Source organism: Phoenix dactylifera, chromosome 8 (assembly GCF_009389715.1).
Source record: "Phoenix dactylifera cultivar Barhee BC4 chromosome 8, palm_55x_up_171113_PBpolish2nd_filt_p, whole genome shotgun sequence".
Classification (NCBI taxonomy): domain Eukaryota; kingdom Viridiplantae; phylum Streptophyta; class Magnoliopsida; order Arecales; family Arecaceae; genus Phoenix; species Phoenix dactylifera.
In genome coordinates, this window is record NC_052399.1 from 19,101,238 (window position 1) to 19,118,520 (window position 17,283).

Consider the following 17,283-nt stretch of genomic DNA (forward strand, 5'->3'; position numbering starts at 1 on the left):
CCAAAATTTTCATTTTAAAATGTAGACAAATGTGGATAGAGTTCCAACTCCATATAAGGTAGCAAAATATACAAAAAAAAGAGATAAGGAGACTCTCTAAAACAAAATAAAAAAAGAGATAAGCAGAGTCAATTATTGAGGCTGATCTACGTGCCAAGCACCCACTTGCTATTAGTTAAATTAATTTATGGACAAGTGCTTATTATTATTTATTACTCTCCCTTTATAGGATGCCACCTGCTTCTCTCTTCTCTAATCATCTCTCTCCCCGTGTATTTTGTAAGCATGATTTCAGAATCATAAATAATATCTAAGCTGAAGGTCAATGCATTTTCATGTCAATGTTTTTGCACAATTAACAAGGATATTTCCTTGTCTCTCATGCGAAAAAGGAGGGGTTAGCTGCTAAGATGAGAGTGTGAAGTTTAGCTAATATGGTCGGTAGGCACTATATAATGTACCATTCTTCTACGTAGCATACTAACGATAGCTATTGGCTGAAGTACTACTGGCCGACTAGATGTCAACTTCCATAGTCATGATTTGTGATATTTTAGTTTATTTTTATGTGGCTATGGCTATTGATTTCCACTAACTAATCGTTCTTGTTCCTTCTAGGACTTGTTTGTTCGCTGGAAGAGAGGGGAAAAGTATGATCAAGAGAAAATGAAGAAATGACTCATGTTTGGTTGGAGTTTTTACATAGAGAGATATGAAAATATGATTTCTATATTTTGTAGAAAGAAAAATTCATGAGAGATATGGAAAAGTCCAATTTTCACCGGTTGGAATTTAGGATAATTCATTTTTTCAAAAATTCTCTGAAATTTTTAGATATAATAGAGTAAGATTTTTTCCGGGTATAATAGATATTTTATATAATTTTTTCAGCAAAATAGACACTTGACCAAACATAAGTCATTTTGGAATGCGTGGTTTTCATATGATCTATGATGGCTCAGTCCACTGGACCGACCCATCTTTGAGGCAGGCCCAACCCCCTCAGTGGGGAAAAAAGATCAAAACAGAGGATCACAATCCCCTGCTCGATCGGCCCGAACGACCACCGTTGAGGTGCAGCCAAAGGAGCGCGGCCGGTGCGAACTCCTTGGGGTCAGTGCTAATGGGTGGCAGGCGTTAGGAGTTGTTGCAACCGGCGAACGGCCGGCCAGTGCCATCGTTCATCCGAGTTTATCCCTATCTCCCACAACATCTCTTTAAACCCCTCTTCTCCTCGATCGACCCATCGCCGCCCAACTCCCCACCTCCTTTCTCCTTTATCTCTAGTGGCCGACGTGCCACCTCGACCAAGCACCACCGCCCAAAGCCCTCCATTCTCTCTCTAGTTCATGTGCCTTGTTTGGAGAGCCATTCCTCCTCCTCTCACTCGGTTCCATCGGAAAATGCTACTGCTGACCGAAGAGCATCGCCTCCATCCCTCACCGATGAGTTCCCCACCACTTCCTTGGGCCTTGTGGGCTACCATCAAGGGCAGCTAAGGGGCACCGCCCCTCTTCTTTTCTTTCTCCATTTTGGCCAAGCTCGGTTAGCCATCGTTGGCCGCTCTCCCCCACCTGCCACCGCCTCCAGCTACTGTCTCGCCTAATCACCATGGTCAGCCACTAGCCGCCTCCTTCCTCACCTGTTTTCCGAAGAAAAAAGAAAAGGAGAAAAGAAGAGAGCGAATGCTTTGCTTTCTCTTTCTCTCTCTTATTTTCTCTCTCTTCTCTTCTCTCTAATCTTTCTTTTTTCTCTTTCTAAAAGACCTATGAACCCAATAAAAGGGTCCTAATTGCCTATCCTATGGACCCCAGGTTGACTCCTATAAAAAAACTCTAAACTGCCCTGGTGCCCGGTCCACCTACTGGACCAATCATCTCGGCCCGTTGAATGTCCTTGAAACCCCCATTAATGAATCTTCTTGAATGAATCTTCGCCCCAATTGAGTTCATACCCTTTGATTTATTGAGCAAATCGTCTAGATCTGATCCATCTGAAACCACCAGGTCAAGTCTTCTTTTATTATTTTTTAATTTTATTAAAGTTATCAAAAAGAAGTTAACTTTGCCATTAATATTTTAAATAGGTCTAGCGGGGTCACCTAGTGAAATCTAACAATTTAAGATGAAAGAGGAAAGTAAATCTTGCGCTCCTTATTATTTCAAATTATCATGTCTTTCATGCATAAATTGCCAATAATAAAGTTATATTTTTCTTAAACTTATGGATCAATTTATATGTTATAAAAATTATGCTATATTATGAAAAATAGTTTCGTGAATGCTTTTAATGGAAATAGCTTTGTTATGAAATATAAATCCGATCATGTCATTTAGTATTTTTCATCTATTTATGTGCATGTTTTAAAAAAGGATATAAGTATTTAAAAGGCTTAGATAGCTATGTATGATTTCTAGAATTAGGAAGATCAACACCCGGAGCTAGCATCCATTCAAATAGAGACTCTGATAGTGGATATAAAGTTGGCATACGAAATATGAATCTATATCGATTACGAACACAGGCTTTGTCACGAGTATAAATTGACTGTAGCACAAATATCTGTGAGCAATGTTTTGAACTATGATGTGAGTAAATGACAAAAAAATGAACTATGAATTTATTTATAATATGAACTTGGAACTATATTTATGAAATATTGAAGATTTATGTATACATGATTGTTTTTATTACTTGTTTTGATATATCGTACTATGAAATACTTTGTTTTTGCAAGAACTATTATTTTTTTTATAAATGATGCATTGATATGAAAAACTTATGCTTGATCTGATAGAATAGTGTAAGTTTTACTTACTGAGCTGTATCGCTCACATATCTTTTTTTCTCTCTCTCCAAACGAACAGAATCAGTAGGGATGAAAGATAGTCCAGGCTTAGTAGTTCACACTAGCAAGCTTGGCGATCTATGTAGGAGAATTTTAATTATTTAGTTGGTCATCGATTTATAGCTTAGTAATTTTTAAATATTGAAGATTATAGGTTTAGTATTTAAGTTTAAATTTAGATGCTCTGAACTATGTTTACTTTGTTATCTAATGGACGATGAAATTGGATATTTATTTATTTTATTTCATTGGAAATGAATTTGGAAGCTAAATATAATGGTTGGCTCCATATTATCATGAGTGATACCCTTCGGTAGTATGACCGTATTATGTCCTTGATTTGGGGCATGTCATAATTAACTAAAAACTATTTTTGTAGACATTAGCTTGTCAACTAAAATGTTCTAGCCAAAGATAATTTTTTCAACGAACCAAATGAGATCTTAATATTTGACCGGCCCCTAGTTTTTCATCAAGTTGGAAGGGGTTTGGGAGGGGGAGGTACTAACCGATCATCCTTTTTATTATAATGCAAAAACTTTATTTTGAGGCGGAGGGTCTCCGCATCCCTATCTTATTATATATATATATATATATATATATATATATATATATATATATATATATATATATATATATATATATACCCACACTCCATGGCTGATGACCAACTGTTCGACTTTTTTAAATCAATAATAAATTTCAACATATCTTTTAAAATTACAAACTAATTGGATGAGAAGACAAAAGGATTTCTCTGTTTCTGTAAATCTTCTTCGGGGAGCCCTAGAATGTCAGTGGTTCTTCTAAGAAACTTTTTATTTGCCCTTCCAATATATATATATATTGATGAAAATGGAGGTAGGTAGGAGCTGACACCAGAAATATTATTAAGAAAATAAATGTTTACAAATGGAAAAAATGGAAAGAATGTACGAGGGGAAGCAGAGAGGAAGAAGGAAGAGTTACAAAGCTGATGTTAATGATCTAATGTTTCTCTATAACTGCTGATGGTTCTTCTTTGTTTTTGCTGAGCATAAGCACTCTAGCTAAGTTGAGTATGAAGCGCCTTCCAATAATCTTCTTTTTGATTTTGTTTCTTAAAGTCCATCATAGCTCTTTTTTTCTTTTGTAATTATTTATAATTATAACCATAAACATTATTATTATAAACAATTATAATCATCCTCGCCTAAATCAAATTTCATCCAATCATTGGATTATAATTGTTTATTGCTCGTCCTCTATAATCAGCAGCATGCACAATGCATGCCAAAGTTATAATTTCTTTAGACAAAAACAAGCCTACCCCTAGAGCTCTCCTCAAATGCAGGCAAAAGAAAGAACATCTTTTATGTAACAAGTAGGTTTCATCAAATAAACTTCCAGCTTCCCTATGATCAATGCATCCTGTTGCACACTATAACAAAATTGAATAAGGGTTTGTGGATGTCGGACAAGATCATATTAAAAACTATGAGAACCTCAGGTCTGCTGAAATTATTTAAGTTTCCTCTCAACATTTTCAAAAATTTTACAAAATTGGAGGTCAATGAGTTGTTGGGCGGAACTCATTGGCCAAAATGAGTTCTTCTCAACCAAAACGTCATCTGGTGTATTTTCAATTTGAGTTGGCTCTTGACGTCTATCGAGGAGAGGCAGAAATTCCTGAGGCGATTGGAGACAAGGGAGAGAGTTAAGGTGGCCACATCAAGTGTTTTGATGTCATATAATGGGAGAACCTTTCCATTTGGATGGGTCCATATTTTGAGTAGGGGCGGCAATCAATTAGATATGAATTAGGTCAAAAATTCATCAAGCCAAATTCGATCTTTTTATTAAAGTGATAAAAAATTCAGATATGAGCTGTTTATTTAATAGATAACCTGACCAATCTGTATAACTCATTTATCAAACAAGTCAGGTTAGGTTAAACAGATTAAGTAGATTTTTAATAAATTAAATAAATTTAAACTGGTTAAACAAGTTAAGCCGATTGGCTTAAACTAAATAGAAACATGTTAAATAGATTTTAAATAGGTTAGATAGATTTTAATCGATTTAAATGGATCCGGTTATGACCCAATTCAATTATTAAATAGATTAAAATAGGTTAAATAGTCCATTTAAATAGATCCGCTTTGATCGTTTACGGATCAAATTGATGGTTGGCCCAAAATTGCCCCCACTAATCTTGAGCCATCAAATGATGTTAAAAGATGGGTCGTGGCAAGAGTTGAAGTCCCCACAATCTGTGGTGGGCCTTTGGATAGCTCCATTGCATAAGATGAAAACAAGGAAAAGCGAAACATAAATCGACAACAATGTTGTTTTGACTGGAATCATCATTTTTTTTTTTTAGTTAAAAGGAAGAGGAGCAATACACTCCGGTCCAGCTTTCATTTAAAGAGCATATTATATACAGGAAGAGTTCAAGAGATGCTTTTATAGCAAGGGCATAAGACGCCACCTTGAGTAACGAAGTTGTAGTAAGATTTGACACAGAAATTTTTACCCAGTAAGAGCTGCCAAACCGTTCGATCTTTGACTGGAATCAACGGACAGCTGAAACTAGAGATAGGACGATCCGGGGGCTTCATCAATAGATTCAGTGTAATGTGAATCATATAACAAATCTCAAAGTTGCAGTGGTATCGCATTCAATTCATAAGAAGAAGCTTTGTTTTGCTTAATTGAAGAGACAACCTGTAGCCTTTGGAAAAAAAAATAAAACCATACATGTGTTTAGCAAAATATTTATTCATTATTTTTTTTTTTTATGGCATGGATGTCTCGAAGCAAGGGTAGCATCCTCCCACGCCGTTAGTACCGTTCCACATCCAGCCAATTACTGTAGCTGAACCGTCCTCAAACATAACTGCAGTGGCAAAACTTTCAGCCATGACTTTGTTATACTGGATGGAGGCTTCACACTGTAAATGATATGCACATTTCAGTAAATTGACCGTTCATTTCAAAGTTTCCATATCGGCTATATTTTGTTATGAAGGAATTCTATTGATTATTACAAAGTTTTTGCTCTACCTTTTATAATTTGAAATTATTTAATATTAAAATAGTAATAGTTATAGTTATCCAAAAGCCAGCAGCGTTATTTTCCAAACCTAACCCCATAACTTGACGACCATTTCCAATCTCTCCATCATTGGATATTAATTACTAGGAATTGTGCGTCAGACCTGAACATCAACAACTACCTGCACTTCTCTACGTTAGATTTTATCAATAATATCTTTCCTTCTCTCTCATATGTGATGAATAAAAACGGATGAACACTGGATTAAACCTTGCTCATTTTAATGAATTAGAATTATGTAGACTTGAATCATTTACTTCCTTCTCTCAAATAAAATAATTTAAATCAAAATCCACAGATATAAATCAAGCTAACCACGAAGTTGCTGAACTAATACCAGTCATTTGTCCAAAATAAGCATCCCACCAATGGATATAAAAACAAAACAAAGGCAAATAAAGTAAGCAAATTGCTCCTTGTCTTTCCAAATATTTTATTCAAAAAATCAAATATAAATCATAAACTCTGTTTCTTCTTCTTTCCATCCTCCAAATCAACTTTTCTTCACCCCTCCTCTGTCCGGCAAAGATTCCTTCCGCGCATCCAGAGATTCTCTCCTCTCCTGCTGTTCCAGAACCCCCGTGCTACATAGAGAAAAGTGTGGTAAAAGGGAGAGATGGTGGAGTTTTCTAAACAGAGGTCCAAGATGAAACCGTTCTCCGAGTGATCTCTCCCGCCAAATCTCTCGTTTCCCGCGTAATGGAAGCAGTCGATTATAGTGGAAGAGGACGACCACGGCTTCATGATTCCACCGGTGACCGAGTAGAAGGCGAGGCGAGGAAGCTCCGGCGCCACAGGCTCCCCTTCTGGTTCTGCCCCCCGAGCCGCCCCCCGGGCTCCTGAGTTCCTTGCGTTTGTTCCTTGTCCATCTTCTTCTATCTCTTGAGCTGGTTAATTTTCTTGTCGTTTGCGATCCGTTTGGAGGGGATAAATGGGTTCGATTCCGCTGGGGGATTACGGAGTTCTGAGAGGGTTTCGTGAGGCTCCTGGGTTCGCTGCGGGGACGTCAGCGACGCTGGTGTTGGATGGGGAGAGAGGGGAGCTGGTGAGGACGCCCGCCCGGGTGGGGAAGAAGGGGAAAGGTGGCGTCTTGGACGCGAGAGTGGCGATGGCTTTGAAGAGCCACAGCGAGGCCGAGAGGAGGCGGAGGCAGAGGATTAATGGTCACCTCACCACGCTCCGGAGCATGATTCCGTGTACCGACAAGGTTGGTGGTTCCCCGCTTCCTCTTTGTCTCTTCTTCCGTGGTTCTGTTCATCTTTTGTGCCCGCCTTGCTATTGGTTAACCTGTTTTCGTTAATTGGAATGGTTGTCCTTTTTCTTCTGTGGTTTTGATTCTTCTGGTCGATTGACGTGTTTCTTTTTTTTTTTCCTTGTTTCCTATTTGTGTTTTTTCTATTTTACTGTGTGTGTTCGTTAAGAAAAAAAAACATTTTTTTCTGTTAATTTTCTTATCATCTGAGCTATGTGATACCTTTTTAAGAAGAGAAAAGGAGGAAGCAAGCGAAGGAGAGTGTAAAATCCGTTCCATGATTCGAAAAAAAAGAGAGAAAAAACTACATAATGGGGAAAAGGTCAAAAAGAAACTACATCTCCTTCTCATGAACAAATTGAAGACCTTGCCTTTAGTTTCCTTCTAAACAATTTGATCAGTAAAGAGCTCGCTCTTTTGAGGCCTATTTTTTTAAATGGATTTTCTAATCTACTTTGTAAGGAAGTTCTGCCATTAAACTGAGAGCATCAATTTCTACTTGCAAGATTTATGTTTGAATTCGAATTGTGGTGAATGCGTCGAACTAGTAGACAAAAGCTGTAGATACTCTAAGAACAGTAGACTGATGTTCCTTGGCCCTCAGATATAGTCTTTTCATAGTATAGAAGTATGTTTGTATGCTTTCTTTAATTTGAGCTACAATCTTCTTCTTTTATAGCTACAATCTTCTTTTAAGGTTCTCAGCTACTACTTTCGATCTGAAGTTATAATTTCTTTAGGGTTTAGTGTGCGGTTTTGATCATAATTTTTGCTCACTTATTCTTTGTTATATTTCATCAACGCCCCCCCCCCCCCTACCACCACCACCAAACCAAAAAAAATAAACAAAAAACAAAAAGCTCACACCTTCATCTGGAAGATGGAAGATGGAAAAGATCTTAAATGTTCTGGATTTTTGTTTGATCACATACCTATATCTGGTTTCTAGGACTTTAGACTTTGAAGGTTATATGAGAGAACACATGAATGTGGTAGATTTTTTATTATGAGAAATCTTATTTCCAGGACAATCCTCTGAGTCCACTGTCCTAGTGAAGGATACTAGAGTCCCATTAAGTTTATCTCCTCTACAAATTTCAGGCACTTTGCAACAGTTTGCGTGGCAGCTGCAAATGAACTGGTGAAGATGAAAGGAGTGGATATCAAGTTACAGTATATTACCATTACAGTCTTTTCGCCACTCTTTTAGTCCTCTTTGTCTTGAATAATCATAATAAACCTTAAATTTGAAAAATAATTATCGTTTTTGTTATCTTGGTGATTAAATGTCAATTTGTTTCATATTTGTTAGATGATTCACACCCCTAACTATATAATCTTTCGTTCTTTATCACAGGCTAAGTTCATGGATTTGCTTTATATAAATCTATTCATTCGCTTTCTATTATGAGTGTTGATAAAATGGAGATTTGCTTCTTTGGTGCCCTGACAGTGAATTGGTCAGATTGTTGGATGGCAGAGTATGCACTCGCGTAAGCTGGCCTTTCTAAGATGAGGATGTCAAGGTAGGTGTTCGGTAATGTGAGGTTGGGCAGTGAGGTTGGGCAGAATTAAAACTGAACATACTAGAAGTGTATTAAGAGTCACAGAAATTGAGGATAACATGATAGAAACCCAATGATGCACTGAGGTGTAAAGAAGGTTTTAACAAAGAGAGATCCTCAGATCTGCTGTGTTCTTGTGATACTTAGACTTTAGCTGGCCTCACATCCTTTGCTATATTATGACGCTATTGCATGATGAGACAAAATTTTGGATCTAATCTGTATCGCCATTCTGCCTGCACGTTACTGCTCAATATTCATGGTTAAGTTGTGTTCTCTCAAGCCTTTATTTGCTTGCTAATTCTCAACTCTTGATGACCAACTTCCAAGAAACAATACCTATGGCATTTGTCCCTTCATCAGTTTTTACCGTACGGGCAGTATAATATTTTTCATCATGTATTTGGTAAATTATGTTTTATCTGTTGCCAATATATCTGGGTAGTAATTCCTCATGCAGACCGCATCATCCTAGTTGATCGAGTACACTGAATCTCTGAAAGGCACCAGTATGTTATATATAATATTTTTTAAGGACCTTTTAAATACTTTATTTGTTTGGAAATTATTTTTGACCACTGTCCGTTCTCTATTGTGAAAAGTTAGGTATTCGATACATATTAAAGTGAAGATTCAATATGTTTGTAAATAGAGAAAAGGATAAAACAAATAAACTGGCTACCTTGCAGTTGGATAAAGCTGCACTGCTTGCAGAAGTGATCAATCACGTAAAGAGACTGAAGAGCAACGCAGTGGAGATTAGCAAGGGTTGCACCCTTCCATCGGATGTTGATGAAGTGAGAGTTGAAGTTGAAGGAGATGAAATGAATGGCGGGAGCTTTATAATAAAGGCATCACTTTGCTGCGAGGACCGGCCGGATCTCCTCGCCGATATAAGACAAACACTCCAAACTCTGCAGCTGAAAACTATCAGGGCAGAAATTTCAACACTTGGTGGCAGAGTCAAGAATGCTGTTGTCGTGATGTGTGAAGGAAATGCCAGTGATATTGAAAAGAATCTTTACGCCTCGTCCGTTCACCAGGCCCTGAAGTCCATTCTTGACAGGGTCAATTCATCAGCTGACCTTCTGCCAAGGACTGCATTCTCTAACAAAAGACTAAGGATCTCACCATACGCATCCTCAAGCTCCTCCTCGTGAAACTTTTGCATGCTAAGGAATGATACAGCTGCTGCTCAACGGCACACACATTTATGGTGCTGCTGTAGTTTGTTAGTTTATGTTCATATTGTGGTGGAAGATTTCCTATGGATATATAGGTGCTTGTGCTCGATATATAACTATTAGCCACGAATATTTGGGGAAAGGCCTGGTTTGAGCTATATTAAGAATCACCATGACCGCCAGCAGATTTTTGTTAAAATGCTGTGTAGCTTCTTGACCTTTCCTCGAAAAGCACATTGTTGCTTATTTACTGATGTGAGTGCATGTATATCACTTTAATTTTAGAAAGCAGGTCCTGGACTACGTGGGTCTTTTATAATTGAAATAAAGCAATATATGCAAACTTTTCTTTTGTTGCATGGAATGATATGTATTACTTTGTGCTGCAATTTTTATACAGATATGTTATATACGCTTTAGATGTTATTCTCATTTATTTTACTTGAATTCAGACTGTTGATATAAATCATAGTTGAAGGTAAAGGAACTTAAGAGATAAGGCCAGTTGTATTCATAGGCCACTTCTTACTATCTCATCAACCCCTCCAGACCTTCAGCACCTTTTGTGGAGAGACATGTATTCATAGGTCACTTCTTACCTTTTGCAATTTCTGGCTTATGCCCGGTTTGTTTCAAGAAAAAAAAACAAGTTGCTTGCTGTTGGTAACTTGAGGAGAAGTGAGTAGGAGGATAGCTTTATTCTTTGTGTAAGCTGGTCCCTGAATGGTAGTGAACCATTTGTTCTTGAGATGCAGATCCTTAAGGGCCTCATGGCTCTTTTTGGTATTCCAAAATGTTGGCACAAGAGAGAGGAGCAGCACAGGTGAGAGAGGAGAGGGATTGAAGCATTTATGCATTGTGTTGGGCTATATGGCTTCAATACAATGCAAGAATTCTCAAGTAGTCCTCGGATATTTCATTCGATTAATAGGTTGGGATCGAGCTGCCGGCAAGAGGTGCGCCGGAGACGCCGAACATGTTAATGATGAAACTGGCGTGTTGGCTGGGCCGCTGGCAGACTCGATGCTGCAGTGTGGGGTTCATATCTTGCTACAAGGTTTAGGCTTCTTGGGTTTTCAATGACCTCCACTGCCTGAATATTGGGGTATAGTTTTGGTGGGTCATGATTTTTTTTTTTTTTTTTTGAGACGTACGTGACTTGTTCTTGGGAACCAATCTAAGATTTGGAGGCTGTAGGTTCCTTTTTTTTCGGTGTTTCTAGGGATCTTGGGTCACCTTGATCTTTCCTTGGACTTTTTGTTCCCGTTTCATTACTCAATGAAGCGAAGTGATACTATTCCACCATTTTGAAAAAAAAAACATAATCTTACCTAATATAAATATATATATATACTAAGCCAAACAATAACGAAATTTTCAACAGTGTCCGTTCTTCCTATCCTTTGGACACTTCTATGCAACTTCTTTTTAAGAAAAGCAAAATCCTGGAAAGCATCCTTGGGTGGCATGCATCTGCGTGAGTCCAAGTTGCTGGGCCCATGGGAGGATACAATCGAGATTAGGGTTAAAAATGGGCCTGGTCTAGCCCAGAGACTTTTCGGCCGGGTCGACTTCAGTTCGGGCCTTCGGTCAAGTCCGAAATTGAACATGTCGGGTTAGGACCTAAAAATAGGGATCATATGAATTTTGGGCTGGGCTAGAGTCTTTGCTTGCCCTGCGCAGACCTGGATATGTCTTACAGCCCAAGCCAGACTCGGATCAAAGCCCGATCTTCTGCCGGGACTTTTGGGTTTAGCAGAGCATTTGAACCAATTGGGCCAAGAACATCAGGTTAGTCGGGCTAATTACGCCCAATCAACTTAATCAGATCAGGCCTAATTAGGCTTCGAGTCGGGCCAGGACTTGGGCTCGGGCTCTTCGGAAACAGTTTCTAGGCCCAATCTCGACGTGCAGCTCCAGCAAAGCAGTTCTGAGCCAATCTAGGCAGGGAGTGTGGCCCATCCTGGCCCAATTCAGTTCTAATCAACGTGTTCGCATGCTTCGTTACCTTTAGTCGTGACGTGCCCTTAATTGCATTGACCATAATACCCTTTATAAAAGTATAGCCTGCGAGAATGTCTTTATGTTTCCATTTTCCATTTTGTAACATAAATACCGTTGTTTTTCCCCCTAAAAATCACCCTTGAATTTGGTCTTAGGAAATTTTGTAACATAATAGTGGTTATAATAGTTTGACAACCCGACATGATTATTGTGCGAAAATAAGAAACAAAGAAATATCATTTTAATATAATTATTTTTTTCATTAGTCAATGGTTTTTATAGTCCATCTATTATCTAGTATACATATCTAAAATGGAAGCGCTTGTTTTTAGCCCTCCATTTTTGCCTCGTGAATATAATATTAATGTCTTGGATATTAATGATTTCAATTAGCATTAAAGTATATTGCTTAATATATGACATATATTAATGAATCACTATTAATGCTCATTATTCCTATACAATAAAAATTTGTTCTATTTATTATAATTTATTATATTTTTATATTATAATTCAAAAAAAATTGGTAAAGGCCCGTGCATTGCATTGGGCTAGTAATAATATAGCATTCTATTGCATTCTTATATCATATTTCAAAAATATTTTTTTTAAAAAAATTATATATTACATGGAGTGGTATTATTAATACTGATCTTAATAGTGAAAGTTTCTACGTGCAGGTTTAGCTTGTGCAAAGTGTCTCATGTGATCTCGGTGTTAGTGATGGAAGTTTCTATTCGGCCATAATATATAATATATAAAAAAATGGCTATTAAAATTTTATATTTATTGTAATTTATTATATTACTATATTTTTTTAAATAAAAGTTGGAAAAAAAATTATACCTTGCAAAAAAAGTATTGGGGGAATTATATGCTAGTAATAAATTATTTCTCAAACTTTTTGAAAGCAAATGCTTTCACCACAAAATAAATGCTATTTTCCAATCCTCCTCGACCCGTCCTTTTTGTTTTTATGCAATGCCAAATGTGCACAGCTTTGTTTTTCAAAAAAAGATATCTAGCAAGTTTTTTTTTTTTTTTTTTGTACATACCTAGAAAGCATTCTTGGGTGGCACAGAGCATTGGCTCTATATATGTCCAAGCCGCAGGGAGAAGACAACCGAGTTAATTGTCTGTTTTGCTCTATTCTATCTCTCTCAGGTATCTTAATTATTTAAAGCTTTGTAAAATTACATCGTTACTACTGCCAGCAATAATATATATCCTTTTTCTAAAATACCCCTTATTCATGTTGACTACACACAACTTTAGAAAGATGATGTCTGTATGTTCCCATTTTTTCCGACATAAATGCCTTTTTTTCTCTCCTTTTGTCGAGTCTCTTGGCTTTAAAGGCAGCAAGAATTCCAACATACGGTGGTATACAACAATTTTAAAAGCCCGACATGATTAATGTATAAAAATAAGATAAAAAAGGATAGAAAAAAAAAATCAAAAATTATGATCATGAATTGTGATAGATGCTATAATCAATTTTACAACTAGTGACCAGTTTTGTAGTAGACATCAAACTATCTTCTCAACTAAACACTGCTACGTACTGCTCCCTACCTTTAGAAAAATTTGATGCTCTAAAATTGAATTCGGCTCTTTATCTATTTCTATGTGCAACTATGTGTACAAGAAAAGAAAAGCGTCCTTCAGTAGCACATTGCATAAGCCCTAACGTAAAGCAGTTGGAATCAGTTTGGACCGAAACTTTTCCTCTCAATCTTCCTTGACTTATTACAGTATATGTTTGCCGCATCTTCTTCATTGGAATGTAGTGTTTTTTTATTCCCTGTTACCCCATTTATCATAAAACCATTCAATTGTCGTAGCCTTTGTTTTTCCAAAAAAAAAAAAAAAATCTGATCTTTTGATTTTTGAGTCAGCAAGGTGTTGAAAAAAAAAATGGTAGTTATGACATTTTAAAAGCCTGGCATGATTAACGCGTAAACATAAAATTAAATAAGATAAGAATGGAAGAAACAACAACTAGCACCTTGAATTGTGATGGCCCTCGATTTTTTTTTCATATATACAACGACGACTCACTTGTGCATGAGTACAATCAATAAAGTAAAAAAAAAGGAAGTTCTTTATCCAGGTAATATCTTCAAATGCCACCATCCTGCCTGTGCATTTTTATTTTTCTGCTCATATCTGCATAGTTCTTTCTTTAGGATCAAGAATTTAGTGGCAGTATATGCATAATTATCATTCCAGATTTTGTCGACCTCTTTGGTCATCAAGGCAAATGTTTGGGGAGGGGGGGGGATTGAATTTAGTCCCACATCGGCTAGTAGCGGAAAGGTTCCGTGCCTTAAATGGGGGTGGAAATTCTTTCCTCTCGAGGGCCCTTTTGTGGGACAAAACTGTGAGGAGGGCTCCGGGAACGCTCGACCCCCAAAGCGGACAATACCTCGGGAGGAATGCGGTCCTCTTTCTCTACTAGCTTAATGTGGGCTAGGCTGTTATGTGAGGCTCCGGCAGAATGCCGTCCCCGCAACAGCAAATATTCATTAACCCTCAAATATGAGCTGCAGGTGTGTTACTAATTTTCTTCTAAATTTCTAATAGATAGTCGAAGGGCCAACACTGCATCACTTCCAAATCCTCATCGCCTTACGTATCTTCAGGCAGCTGCAATGTTTCCTGCATCTGAGGTTCTCCAGAGTTTGAAGCCTTGGGTCAACACATTACAATTTTTTGGTGATTGTTGCGTCCATTTTGATTGCATGTGAGTTGGAATTTTGACCTTATAAACTGTATTAACTATCGGGTTACTAAGCTTGTGGTTGTATGTAACTTACTGCAATGGCTATAACCCATCCTTGAATGTTGAGATCAAATGAGATTAGTGTTTTTTTTTTTCCAGGTGCAAATTTTTGTATAGGGATCATGCATCCTTATGAGAAAGAAATCAAGTCTTTATCATTTCTTTAACTGGAACAATGCTCAGGAAAATTATCATTTTGTAGAATGATATACCAAGTGGCATAATATTTTGAGTGAAGCAAAACCTGGATTCAAGATATTAGTTAAGAGCAAAGCCTATTTATATATTCATTTTATGAAGGTGAGATTGTTGGGAGCCAGCAGTCTTGTCCTGCTAACGGGGCAGTGTTGCTTGAATGTTTTGGTAGGTGATCTGTTACATAGGACATGTGGACTGATGGATGGTCCCTCTGCCTTCCTGCTTGCATGTCATCTTAGAATGGAATATGATCCATGAATTAGGCTCATAAGCCCCAAAAGAGGGCCCTGTCACTGACTATGAGATATTTCCGGCAGGTGATTGATGCCGGCAGCCTCACTTGTTTGTAGGCCTCTGCTTTATGGATCTTTGCTGGTGTCTAGGGCATTTCTGCATGTAGAAGTTCTTGGAGAGATGTATTAATGAGCTGGGGTCAAATCCGCTGTATTTGATTTGTCTTTATTTGCTGTATGTACCCCACTATCTAAGTCAAGACTTGTCTTACTCTTAAAATAATTTTTTTTAATGATCAAGTAATTCTAATTTAGAGTGTCTCTCATTCAGGTGTCATCTAAGCTTGAAATGAGCATATGGAGAGCTCACACATTTACGCGGGGTCATGCAAGCATCTGCAAATTTGCTAGTAATTGGTGGCTCGTGTGTTCATTGAAGAAAATCAAACGTGGACTTGGATATGGGATTAAGGCAGCGTTTTGGGTGCTGGATAGCTAACCCAGGGATGGATACTTTTAAATCCATGCAATCACTTTTAATCACTTATTTTTGGATTAGTAAAGCATGAGAGTTAGTGGGATAAGTTGGGGGAAGAAAACAAAAAGAAAACAGTAAGACCAGGACCACCAGGTTGAGAGACTTTTGTGGGTCAAATTGTTAATTTTATCCTTGGGAGGGGGTTAAGGCCTAAGGGATAGGGCTGCGAATGGGCTGGGTCGGGCGTAGCCCCTAAACAAGCGCTGATTTTAGAGCTCTGGCCCAAGCATAACGCGGCCCTAATCAACCCCAGGTTCCGAGGCTCCGTCCCGACCCAACTTGGGTTCATATTTCAATCTGGGCCGGCCCAAGTTTGGCCCCTCTGTATATGTCAGCTGAAAAGTAGCCTGGGCCTGCTCGGACTAAATCAGTGTCTCTTCAATGTAGGTCGAACTGGGCATTCGGCTTTAAGTTCTGAACTTGAACTGATTTTTCCTGGGCGACCCCAGCCTGGCCATTTTTTGGCGAGGGTAAAATTTTTATTAATATCCCATTTTTGGGCGATGTTTGGCTGGTTCAATCGGTAACGGTTCGCCGGGTCCTAACTTAGCAAGCAACAAACAAGCTTAAATAGTTTCCTCTGCTTAGAAGGCCGCATCAGCGCAAGAGGACTATGGCCGTTACCTACCTGACAAAAGCTGAAAGCGATGACGCTAAATCAAGAGAAGAAAGTTCAAGTTGGACTGTGAAGAACAGTGCCTTCTGATACTAAACTATTATGAGTAACATGACAAAATAATAACTATATTGCTTACAAAAATTACATGTAAATGAATACTCTAGACCTTATCTCATGTTACTGAAATGATGGACTACATGTTGATAGTTCAGTCTGTAGATTTTGAATGTGTGCATGGCGAATGGCAGGCGGTCGCCGAAAATGCCTCCCTTCCCAACTCAGGCTTTCACCAGCTCACTTGCACGGTATATTTATGAAACTATGGTGCTGGCTCATGGACGCTCCCACTGCTCATTAATCTAAGGAGGCATCTTATGTGACATGAGATGCAGATCGAGAAGAACCCATGCCGAAGTCTTCATAACTTCTTGTCTTTTATCTAGTATACTTCAAAAAAAAATATGTATAAGAATCATCCAAGCCACTCCTGTAGCCATCAGCCCCGAATGAAGATAGAGAGCTCTGGAGCCCCCACAGAACCAAGCCCTGCTGCACTTGGGATCCACCAACTAGAGTAGCCGCTAAAAGAGGTAATCCCTCTCAATCCATCATGCAGAGAGCTAGGAAACTAGGACTACAAGCGGAGGCCGAGATTGCCGGACTCACGGACATTAGCACACTCTTCGGCGTCCGGCTGCTAACCCTGGACTTCAACTGGCAGGCAGTGGGCGCAGCATCTCCAGTGCCAGGGGTCCGTCACTTTCCGCTGCTTCCCATTGATGGCGAGCTTGAAAACTATCTGATGCCCGTCCAATATGGTCTTGACGACGGGATTCACGAGTGCGGCCCTGGCCATCTCTGCCGTCTTGTACCCTCTCCTTCTAGACTTTCCTGTATCCCGCCGTAGGAGAAGTGGGCGAGTCAGCATCCATGTCGGCGGGTACGCTGCCGACATAGATC

General features: G+C 38.5%; 1 protein-coding gene across 1 annotated transcript; it reads left to right on the plus strand.

Moving 5' to 3' along the window:
• The first annotated feature begins 6,292 nt into the window (after window positions 1-6,292).
• LOC103702994 (transcription factor bHLH30-like) lies at window positions 6,293-10,305 on the plus strand. The gene is made up of 2 exons (XM_008785676.3): window positions 6,293-7,152; window positions 9,452-10,305. The coding sequence occupies exons 1-2, from the start codon at window positions 6,877-6,879 to the stop codon at window positions 9,920-9,922; spliced, it is 747 nt and encodes a 248-aa protein (XP_008783898.1). The 5' UTR covers window positions 6,293-6,876; the 3' UTR covers window positions 9,923-10,305.
• Window positions 10,306-17,283: the final 6,978 nt, after the last annotated feature.

Coding starts and splice junctions, on each gene's coding strand:
- LOC103702994 (XM_008785676.3), top strand. CDS start 6,877: ATGGGTTCGATTCCGCTGGGGGATTACGGAGTTCTGAGAGGGTTTCGT. Junction 7,153..9,451: donor TGATTCCGTGTACCGACAAG/GTTGGTGGTTCC, acceptor GCTACCTTGCAG/TTGGATAAAGCTGCACTGCT.